This window comes from Setaria viridis, chromosome 8 (genome assembly GCF_005286985.2).
Source record: "Setaria viridis chromosome 8, Setaria_viridis_v4.0, whole genome shotgun sequence".
NCBI classification, from domain to species: domain Eukaryota; kingdom Viridiplantae; phylum Streptophyta; class Magnoliopsida; order Poales; family Poaceae; genus Setaria; species Setaria viridis.
The window spans coordinates 9415935-9427484 of record NC_048270.2 but is presented as its reverse complement, the minus strand read 5'-3'; the positions used below and the strand labels follow the sequence as shown (position 1 = coordinate 9427484).

At 43.9% G+C, this 11550-nt stretch overlaps 1 protein-coding gene across 3 annotated transcripts; it reads right to left on the bottom strand.

The window, feature by feature from the left end:
• Nucleotides 1–611: 611 nt before the first annotated feature.
• Nucleotides 612–4682, bottom strand: LOC117866511 (protein STRICTOSIDINE SYNTHASE-LIKE 10). Of its 3 annotated transcripts, none has more exons than XM_072295781.1 (3): nucleotides 4354–4682; nucleotides 1429–1698; nucleotides 612–1332 (listed from the first exon to the last, which is right to left on the bottom strand). In XM_072295781.1, the coding sequence occupies exons 1-3, from the start codon at nucleotides 4647–4649 to the stop codon at nucleotides 744–746; spliced, it is 1155 nt and encodes a 384-aa protein (XP_072151882.1). In that variant the 5' UTR covers nucleotides 4650–4682; the 3' UTR covers nucleotides 612–743. The 3 variants fall into 3 exon arrangements, with proteins under 3 accessions (XP_072151882.1, XP_072151883.1, XP_072151884.1); XM_072295782.1 differs by having other exon boundaries at nucleotides 612–1320; XM_072295783.1 differs by lacking the exon at nucleotides 4354–4682 and adding an exon at nucleotides 3171–3637.
• Between the last annotated feature and the right edge of the window lie 6868 nt (nucleotides 4683–11550).

Genomic DNA, 11550 nt, shown 5'->3' with positions numbered 1-11550 from the left:
GCATAAAAGTTGTCCAATTTAGAGAATTTTCATTCAAATTTGCCTCATGGTTTTGAGCTGAACCCAACTATTGCCCTTGATCTATCTTTTGTACAAGTTTGTCAAATTCTAAAATTGTTTTAAGTATCCAAATAGAATTAAAAAGGAGAGAAAGAATATTGCATATTTGTGCATTTTCCATATGAACAGAGTGACCAGTGAGCATTGACTTTCTCCCTAGCTTTTCCCCTCTCTGTGCATTATCCTTTGACAAGGCCTCCTCGCAGATAGTAGGCACTAGCAGTGCAGGTTGCTAAACGGGTTGCTCTGCCACTTGCCGTACAGACCATAGGTGAAGAGTCTAGAACAAGAGATTTTTTTTTACAATTGTGACTGAGGAGGCTGGTGTTTTACCGTCCATTTTTAATCAGACGGTGAATATTTTTTTTGGGTCCATGCTTGAAAAGTTTGTTTTGGGGTTTTCCAGCCTGTTCGGTTGAGCTTGTCAGCCAGAATCACCTCTACTTTTCAGCTATGGAACAGTGTTTTCTCTCACACAAAACAGCGGAAACAGTGTTTTTCAGCCGGAGAAACCATCAGCCGAACAGGCCGTTCAAATCCAAACCCGAGAATAATTGCAAATAAATTTGATTATATGGTGGGAAAAATATACATATACACGTGTATAATGTTATTTCCTCTATTAAACGACTACCATATATGCAAATACACGTTGCATATTCAATCATACAATCCAAATGCTTCTACAATCTATATACTCCAAAAAAAGGTGACATGACAGAGCCTATCCATAAGCTTCCATTCCTTTCTTCCACCTCGCTGACTGACTTGAAAATCTTTTGAATAGCACCGTGAACACTAACCGCCTCTATTGTTTTCCCATCCTCGCTCAATCTCAGCGCTATAACCTGGTGGCCAAGCCGATTCAAGAGCCACGAGGCACGCTGGACATGACGCATCGGCAACTTCAGTATCAATCTCCTTACCCAAGGGTAAGAAATCGACCACTCGGCGATCTTCCCTCTCTTGGCATGGAGACCAACCCAGAACCCTCCTCTGGGGCTCATCTTGATGTTATCCGGAAACCAAGGTAGCTGCGCAACTTCTTCTAGGGTCGAAGCTTTTGGTGTCTTGATCCAGTACCTTAGAATCTTGCCGGTTGTGGTTTCTGCTAGGAGCAAGTATGTGCCATCCGTGCTCATTGCCAAGCCATTGGCGAAAGATAGACCATCAACCAAGACTTCCACTTGATTGCTCTTTGGGTCATATTTTAACAATCTACCAGTATTGTCACCTGATATAACAATGTTCAGAAACTCCCTGCAGATGAATCTTAGTAACCGTGGTCAATGGACACCTCAGATCATCAAACTGATGTGAAAAGGAAACAGTAAGCACATAATTAAAGTTCGAAGATGATGCATTCACCTTCTCTGAAACCTTGTACTGGTCTCGGTGAAGTAGATGGCTCCGGTTTCGTAGTCGATCTCGATGCCGTTGGCGAAGCTGAACGGGCGGCTCCCTTGCCACTCCGGCACCAGCGGCCTGGACACGTGATCATCCGGCCGGACCACTCTCAGCCCATGGTACGCGTCCGCGACGTACAGCTCCCCCGTCTCGTTGTTGAACTTGAGGCCCAGTGGGCGCCCACACTCGTGCTCCCGGCCCGGGTCCTGAGAGCCTCTGCAACTGTCCAACCTGCACTTGTTAATTACAGACATCAATGAGCTGCAGTGCTTTGCCTAAATAATCGACTACTGCTGCACACTGTTTACTGCATCTCAATCATCAATCAGCTCTCTGTATACATCATTAAACTGCTCAAAGAAGAAGGATGTTTTTCTTATTTCGTCCACATAAAAAATAAGACCTTTCTCAAAGGATATCTATCATAGCTACATAATCAACAGTGTGATATTGCATTTTGAAACATACTTTATGTACTAATTCATAGTATAATTTGACCAGGGGTTGGTCATAAAAGTTTGAATTCTCGAAAAAATATATGATTTGTATTTTTTTATCAATGGAGTATTAGGGCAAATTAAAGTTAAAAATAAAGTGCACCAGAAGCTAAATTCTACAAGGCTTGGCCACTTTCACCTCTTCTTAACAGAAGAAAGTAGCTCGAATACAGCTAACAGCTTGGGACCCTTAACTCCAAATTGCAAAATCACTTAACCTTATTAATTGCATACCAGTGAGGTGGGTGACCGGAGACAAAATAATATTGGCATGGTGTACTCTGTCCAAGACATGGTGTCCGATGGAGTCATACGATGAGTTCACCAGTCATTTTCAGTAGGGAAGATGGCACGATCAGTGTTTTTTGCACCATTAATTTGACGCCCCAACCATAATCATAGCTTTGAAAAATTTAGTTTGCATCGCTGGGAGCGCAACAGAGAGCCACCATGATGGATGGAGACCTTGGCATAAAAGGTTGGAGTATTATCTTGCTCATTATCTGTGCTTGGAATTAGACCATTACTTCATTATCAGCAAAAGAGAGATACTGAAAACTTATAGCATCAGAGGCTATCTGGTTTCTCAGGTTTGATTGACAACTTCGGCTTAGTATCCTTCATTCCAAGTCTGGAAAACCCCAGAACCTGCCCACAACTGAATTGCATCCTACTGCCGGGGGCAAAAAAAGAAGAATAAAAAAGAGTACTGTATGTTGTTGTGCCCCTGGAAATGATGTCAAAATCTGAGTCATTTATGCCCAGAACCTTTCAATCAGTTTCCACGGAGAGGATGTCGAGATCATGTCAGTTTCAGCGTACCTAGGGATGTTTGGTTCTTTAGTCTAGACTAAAGTTTATGTCACATCAAATATTCGGATGTTAATAAGGAGGAGTAAACATGAGTTAATTATAAAACTAATTAGAGGCCAATTCACGAGATGAATCTATTAAGCCTAATTAATCCATCATTAGCACATGTTTACTGTAGCACCATATTGTCAAATCATGGACTAATTAGACTTAATAGATTCTAGCTTCCAACTAATCTATGTTAATACTACTAATTAGTATCAAGAGCTACCAAACATTCTATGTGACAAAAATTTTATGGTTTTTAACTTTGCACTGCACATAACAAGAGCTACCACGTACCAGATGAACAGAGAGAGCTAGCATGACGAACGGGCATGGGCAAATACTTACAGCTCCGGCGCCGAGCAGGAGTGTTCCACCCACCGCCGCTCCTCCGCCAACCACCTGAGAACCCGCCCGTCCGACACGCTCGTGTACGGCCCGCCGCCTCTCTCGTCGACGACGATGCTCTCGGGCCCCGCGGCGCCATCGAGCGGGACCAGCTCGACGTCGCCGTCCCCTATCTCGAGCCGCCTGACGTCGCTGAGCGAGTCGAGCGACAGGAAGGCCGCCGCGGCGACGAGCACGGCGAGCACCACCACCTCCGCGCGCATCGCGAGAGACAGAGACGAAGAAGAAGCAGGGAGGCAGCAGAGTAAATTCTGCACTGTGCAACGACGCAGGCCGGTGCAGATTTGTTTTAGGTGAGCTACCAGCAGTGTGGCATTGCTTGACCTGACGAGCGAGGTCTATATAAGCAGAGGATGGAGGCATGGAGCATGGGGCGTGGCTTGATGTGGAGCAGCCACTGACACGGTGCCGGGGTCGTTAATGCGCGTGGCTCTCTGCTGCCATCCGATCCGGTCCGGCTTCCACGATCACTGGGAGGGAGCCGGGTGTCCCGTCCGAGGTCCTACTGAATTCGTACATGTTCTGTTGCTGTCCCACCGTTGCAACTGCTAGTCTCCTCTGGTACTCGTCACTTGAATGCTGTATCTGTGTGTGCCTACGCCTACCATGTGTGTCTCACGACAAGGAGCCGCCTACACGTTTTAGCTACGGCTCGACAGCTAGCCACCGCAGTCATAGATTTGACGACCACAGCTTAGCCACACCCATTTGGTGCAGAATTTTTACAAATACATGTGCACCTAGTTCAAACAAAAACATGATCCTGTTGAAGGCTGTGTTTTCATAATATGGTTGGGGGGCTGCGCCGACGTGACCGTGCATGAAGACAGAGGAGATAAGATTGCATGCGAGTGCAAGCCATCACAAATACTGTGCCCTCATCGGTGCGATCATTACACGATTTGATGTGAGAAGACAAGAGCGAGAGCAGCTTTTTGCACGGTAGGAGCACAATGGATGTCGCACCACCCACACCCTGACATTCCAATCAATTCAAAAGCGCAACTGTACTTGCATCTGAATTGCGTCATGGAAGGTCGTTTAACAGAGAGCGGGTTGGAAGAAAACGGATGGATTGCAGGAACGGGATATATACAAGGATTCAGGAGGAAGATGGACTTACAGTTCCGGCGCGCAGGACGACGAGTGCTCGACCCAACGGCGCTCGGCCGGGAGCCACCTGAGGACCCGCCCGTCCGACACGCCCGTGTACGGGCCGTCGCCGGTGGCGTCGTGGAACGCCACGCTCTCGGGCCCCGTGGCGCCGCCGTCCAACGGGATCAGCTCGAAGCCGCCGTCACCACGTATCTCTACCACCGGCACGCCGTCGTCGCGCCGCGAGTCGTCGAGGGATGATAGGAACGTCGCCGCCGCCGCGACGGCGGTCGCGAGGACCACGAGCCCGATCGTCGTCTTCATGGGTCGGTCGAGGTGTAAAATAGCAGAACGTGGTTGCCTATCTCGACCTATCACGGTTGCGTATTTATATAGGGGAGAAGTCCTAACAAATTACAATGCAGGTTCTTGCAGATATTGATTCAGTTGGTGTACTGTTACATCAAGAAATCTATCTCTAACTATCTATCAACCAAGCCAAAATGCAAGAATCAATATCTCCAAGATTTGAGTTACATACTATAACAACTTCTAACAATCCCTTTTAATCTAAATTTCTCTTCTTCTTAAGATTTTTCTCTTCTTCTTAAGATTTAGATTGCTCTTGGAGACTTCAATCATTCCACTCGATAATGCCTTAGTAAAGCTATCTGCTAGCTGATCTCTAGAAGGAACCAGGCACACCTGTAGGTGTTTGTTTGCTACACGCTCTTGCCCCTGTAGCTGTTTGTCATGGGTCGGTCGAGGAAGCATAAAAAAAAACTCACTCGATGAAGGATAAGGTTTTGGAGAGGAAAACATGGAGCGGAACAGATCCGGCACGGGTGAGAAATCTCTAAACCTAAGGATAATTGTGGCTCATACCAAACATACCTCTTGAGATCAAGGCTATATAAAGGAACATGTACCCATCTATTATGATAAGGAAGAATAAGTTCCACCTATATTGTCTCCTATGTACTTATCTCGGGTGCTACTGGGAAGGAATACAGGTGATCTTCTACATCTTCCTTACGTCTCATCTGCTATCGGGGGAAGAGAACCAGATCAGCGATCCACGACCGCACCGTTACATAATACGTTATCAGCACGCTCTACCACTACTCGTCAACGACGGTACGCTGTTTATGATCCTGCTTGATCCATTCTTCGGTAGATTGGTTTACGTTTTCAATCTAGATTGCCTTTTCGCGCAAAACTAGCATGTTACATCAGTTGTAGATCGTTTTTCTTAGCTAGTTTACAAGCTCTAGATTGATCTCTAGTTTCTTTTGAAACCTGTACACCATATTGCAACGCGCCGCTGCCCAGATGGTGCTGGTACAATCCATAGATTGTCATTCTGCATATGGTTTACAGATGCAATCTAGTTCGTTATATATTAGTTTCTTAATTAGCGACTAGAATCTGTCATCTCGGACGATTTGCCTTGTGAGACTAATCTTTTCTGTGTACTAGATTCAATCTGGATCGAGTGTTTTATTTCTTTCAAGTAATCTAGCAATGTAATATAGAACTTTAGTAGATCGGTTTTATGTCTAGTTTACTCTAAGACTGAATCATATTTTATCGGCGGTATTTTTTTTCCCGTCGATCTGGTTTGAAACGCCGACCACCCCAGCATGCTATATATGCATGCCGGTGTATCCATTGTTGGCCAACCCAGCATGCCTTGCATGTACGCCAACGTATATACCCCTTCCCCATGCGTTTTGCATCGATTGGCCATGACATCTATGTACGTCAGTACATCTCTGCATGTTCATATCATCTCGCGTACTGTTGATAAACCCAACATGTGTAAGCCAGCAAAGACAGACAACCCAACATGTGTAGACCGGGAGATTTGGAGGGTGCGACGAACGGTGGTGCCGTGCTGGCGTCACCGAACAAAGCGATCCGATGGGCTGGTGACGGCGAAGCAGCACCAAACAGACAGAAGAGGCCTGCTTCTGCTGTTTTTTTCTTGAAACTGAAAACATCGGCCCACTCGCGTCCGTCGCAACAGGTTTTGATGGGCCGGTCTTCCGCAGCTAATTAGCCCGTGAATAACCTTTTCCAGTTCGGCCTGCTTGTTGGGACAGGCCCATACAGGCTCCAGTCGAGTTTGGGCCCAGGTCCCTTGTCGCCCATACTCATCTGCAAGTTTTAACCGGGCCATCCCCGTCACGTCGCCTTTTGGATCCATCCACAGGAGGAAGGGCGTGCGCAACGCAAGCTGAACGAACGTGTGCCGTCAGCACCAGTCAGGAGGAAACACAACCACAGCAGCTCTATTCCTGCACAAAGGACAACGTCCAAGCATTACGAATGCCGTAGCCTGTACTAGGTGTGAGCACGTGTGACTTTCCACATGTTGAGCCAAGCTGATTTTCACTTTTCTTTTCTTTATTTTCTCTCTCTACAAATTGTACTTTTTTTTCTCTCTCAGTTTCATGTGCCATTTACCGTGCATGCATGTTTCTCCGCTGCTTGCTTCGGCCAACGGCGCCGCCATTGTTGCCACTAGGGTCTGGGCGCGCCGGAGGCGCCAATCTTCTGACCAATTATGTAAAATTTTCATTGATGTTCAACGAACTACAATATACAGCAATACCGTTAACATTTAACACAGCAAGCTAATAGAATTCAAAACGTGTACAAAGCATCTCAAATTATATGGCATATCTCGAAACATAGAAAAAGCTTCCCCTACATCTCTTCCCATGAAGAAAAATATGAAGTCAAATACTTGAAAATCTCCTTATTCATCTCCAGACTTTGCTCATACCCCACCTCATCTCCGGACTCAGCAAAACCTATCAAACATAGAAGAAAACAATACTTACATGCTATTTCAATAATAAGGAAAACAATCAAGCTGCAACTAAATACCTGACTGTACTCAAGAAAAACCCTTGCCCTTCACCCTTCAATTCATGTTCCCTTCACTTTAAGAGGAAATTATACATTTTCTAAGTAATATCGGAAACTGTAAATAAGTATGGACAAGCACTGTTAGCAGTCAAAATTCAAAAGCGGAAACAGTTCTTTTGACAAGTCACTTTGAATTGCTAGGTACTGAAAATATGTGAAAATTGATGACAAGAATAATTCATCCATATAAAGTTGACTGCACAAAGAAACGTACCCGTCCTTTTTCAGCAAAAAGCACAAGATTCTTTTCTCCATTTGCCATAACAACAAATATGTCATGAGAAAAGCCAACCTCCAAATTGGCATGGATGCCAGAACCACCTGCTAAACAAGTTTTAACTTCAAGATTCTAACAGTATGGTAGAAAACATGTAAATACGTTGCCTAACCTTTTGGATTACCCCCTAATTTGTCAAACTCTTCTTTGTTAATTATCACTGTGACTTTTCTCAATATAAAAACATCAAGAGCTGTTAGTGTAGATGACCTACAGTTTAGAGCTTCTCAGGAACTCTGGCAGCTCGGTGATGGGAATCCGTATATCTGGACTTCCAGATTTACTTTCAATCTAAAAAAAAAGAGGAGGATTAGAATAAACAACACCGCACCAATAATGGACTTCAAGACATAAGAAATTTTCTGTAATTTACTACACAGCACAATTGGTTGATAAAATGGCAAAGAATGACACCAGTGTCTCATGTCAAGGCAAACACATGGATTGCTTTGCTGATTTTTAAGTTTTTGTACTTGAGGAAGGTTGAGCTGACCTGATATGGAGCTATCTTTTGCCTGCATATGCTATCCAAACCATCTTCTCCGGCAACAGAAGCCATCACAGACATTATGTATTGCTCCAAAGCATCAGCCGCGGGAAATACAGAAACCACGTCCTTACTAAGATGCTCAGCATGATCAAGGAATGGTCTCTGGAAAAAACACTTCTTTGTAAGTATGCAGAATCACAAAGATACAAACCCATAGTCATTTATAAGATATGCCAGATATAACCTACCAATTTATTTCCATAAAGTTTAGGGATGAGGGAAGCAGAAACAACTGCTGCCTGCGGATGCCATTTTGACGAAACAGGCGTAAAAATAGTTCTATCTTTCTTCAGAAGCTTCTTTGTCTCCTCGGCTAGAGACGCTAAAACAGGTTCATGTGTTGTGTCCGCTTTAAACTCTACAGAATGTGACATCTGAGGAAAATAGTAGAAAGTTTCGATGACCAATGTAATGGAAACAATGTTTCTCGTACGAAAGAAAGTAGTAGAATGTTTCATTGACCAATGTAATGGTAACATGTTTCTCTAAGAAAAAAAGAAAATAGTAGAATGTTTCATTGACAATAATGAAGTATTATTGTTAAGAGTCAAGGTGGTCAAACGGATAGCAATGAAATATCAAAAGCAATGTATAGTAGCAGTGGCAATTGATAAAAATTCAAGGTTTCGCATTAAGAAGGGACCGGTGGGGGAAGAACCGCCCCCACGGCATTTCATTAAGAAGCGACCGTATGACCCGGTCAAGAAAATCCCCCGAACATTGTTTATCACTCACTATCAAAAGCGAACTTGGGCCGTGTACACCGTTACCCAGGCCAGTGTAGCGCACCGTTACCTGAACCGGCAACTCACCACAGCTACAAGCCAGCGAGCACAGCAAGGGGAGTTTTTTTTTTTAGTGCAATACTGGGGTTTGAACCCGGTCGGTTGGCACGACCACAACCAACCACACCACTGAGCTATCAGTTTATCACTCAGTTTGCCAAAGTTTCACATATGAGAAAAGTGTGCAAGTGATCTATAATCATCTCAGGTAGGAAACGAAATAGAATAGCAATGAAATATCAAAAGCAACATATAGGTGCAGTGGCAATTGATAAAGATTCAAGGTTTCACATATGAGAAAAGTGTGCAAGTGATCTATAATAATCTCATGTAGGAAATGAAATAGAAGTTAAAACTGCACTACTGATGTAATAATGGAAGCTGCAAAAATGTCACTTCAAGAAAGCACTTTTGACTGAAGAAGTGATGTAACGGTCGATCTGATATCTGTCAAGAGACTCCAGTGCCTGATGCACAGAAGCATATGGGTTCACAAATAAATATGAATTCAACATGTGCAAATTGTGAAGACGGTTCTGCTCTCTATATTCTTCAGTGAATTTATTTGCATAGAACAATAAATTGTTACCATATATTGCCAAAAATGGGAAGGCAATAACTGTGGTTACAAAGGCAAACTATAAGCACCTTGTCATTTTCGTCACCAAGGATCCGCCTCGTAAGCATTGCCACTGTCACAACATCGACCATTAAGCTGGGACCCTGTAAATGTAAAGAAAGTCTTAATGTGGGGGGAATATCTCTTGTTGCAAGCAGATTAGCATATGTCACATGCTGAAGTCTGAATAAAGATTAGCAACATGCATACATTGACAAATTGGTAGATTAAGAGAAGCAAATGATAGGAGGTGAAAAATATGAAACATAAATGAGGCCAAGATGAAAAGAGACGAAGGTGACAAGTTTAATAAGAGAGATGAGAGAACTATGAGATGTGGAATTTACTGTTAGACTATGAACAGCATATTTGATATCATAGAAAAGTAGTTCAGTCATATTTAACTTAGCTATCAGCAATGACAATGGCCGACCTAGTGCACCTGTGTGTTGCACATTCAGTAGCAAATAACAAATGAACAAAAGACTACAGGAAGTGGGACATGTCACAAGAAAATAGGTGAAGAAATAAAAACCCTACAGCTATTAGGATGTAGCTACTGCAAGGCACTCACTCTCAACCTGTTTCACAAGCTCTTACCAATTCTTACCTTGCTCAGCAGGAGGGGACGACAACCAACAAGTCTGCAACCATAGAGCGAAGTGTATCGGTGCCGCAGCAACAAGACCTATCAAGTTGTAGTCGAATATGTGGAGCTGTAGGTGGGCTGAAGTAAGGAAGTACTAGCACCACATTAGTTACAAAAGCAAGCTAAATAATCGCTCAATGGTGGTACTGTGTTGGTCCTAGCCTAGACCGTGCTAGAGGCGCGAGCCTAGACCCAAAGGAAGTCACAACACACCACCGAAAAATAATAGAGAAACACAACGAACAACCCCTTTTCTTCCTATTTTTTTGTTTTCTCTTCTTCTTCTTCCTTCTTTTTTTTCAGGGGATCCTCAAAACTGATTAAATAAACAAAGCGACTTCACAGGAGTCAAACACCACATACGCTTTTTTTCGAAAGTACAGGGGTATTCCGAAACACCACACACTCTCTCTCTCTCTCTCTCTCTATCTGGAGTAAACCGAGCTAATATGGATATGCACAACATGGAGAAGTCGAGTATAGGTACAAACTACTGCTGCCTTTCTGGAATACTTCAATATATCTAGTACAAGCGTAACAGCAGCAGGATTTGGTAACACGGTGCAGCAATCAATTCGGACTCAAAACCGATTCCAACTCGAACTTCAACACCATGTGGGATTTGGTCTCAATCAACTCAGATTCCTAGTCAGACATGAACACAAAGATGTACTCAGATTTAGCGAAGGATTGGAAGTCTCTCATTGATAAACCTTACTCTGATTACCAACTGATATGCACCCGTTGGGTTGAATCCTGATCTTTCGATGAGAGGGGAGGGGATAACTCGATTGGTGGATAGAGACGACGTTCACAACCTGACTACAACCTTCCAAGAATGTTGTGCCTTAGCAACCGATAAACCACCTTCAATGGCTGCCGCGATCTTGTGGAGTGCGTCACCCGACCACTAGGGCACTTGTCCTGCAAGCAATCAAAGAATTAGCAAGAACAAGTATAACAAGTACTGAATTACTAGATGTAGATGAAAGTTTCAAACTCAATCTCAATTATGGTGGGGTTCCGAAGACAAGAAGACGGGCGGTTGATCCAGCACGCACGCTTACAAACAAGTAGCAAAAGCTAAACTTAATCTAAACAAAACCCGAGTGTTCCTGGTGGCGGCTAAGGGGTATAAGAACATGGGAAGACTACCACAAGGGTGTTGGGGTCGTGCTCGAACCCTAGGACGCGTCCTTGATGGACCCAACTTGATACACGGCCCATTGGGCCAAAATAAGATGACGTAGCACCTCGGATAGAAAAATCTCTTAGCAGTAATTTGATCATTGCAGCCGTCTCAGAATAGATATGGATATAAGTCTAGATCCACATGAAAATAGACTTCATAATGATTCCATGAAGTACTTGAACGCCCCAATTTGAGTCCGTATGTGACCGTGGTGAC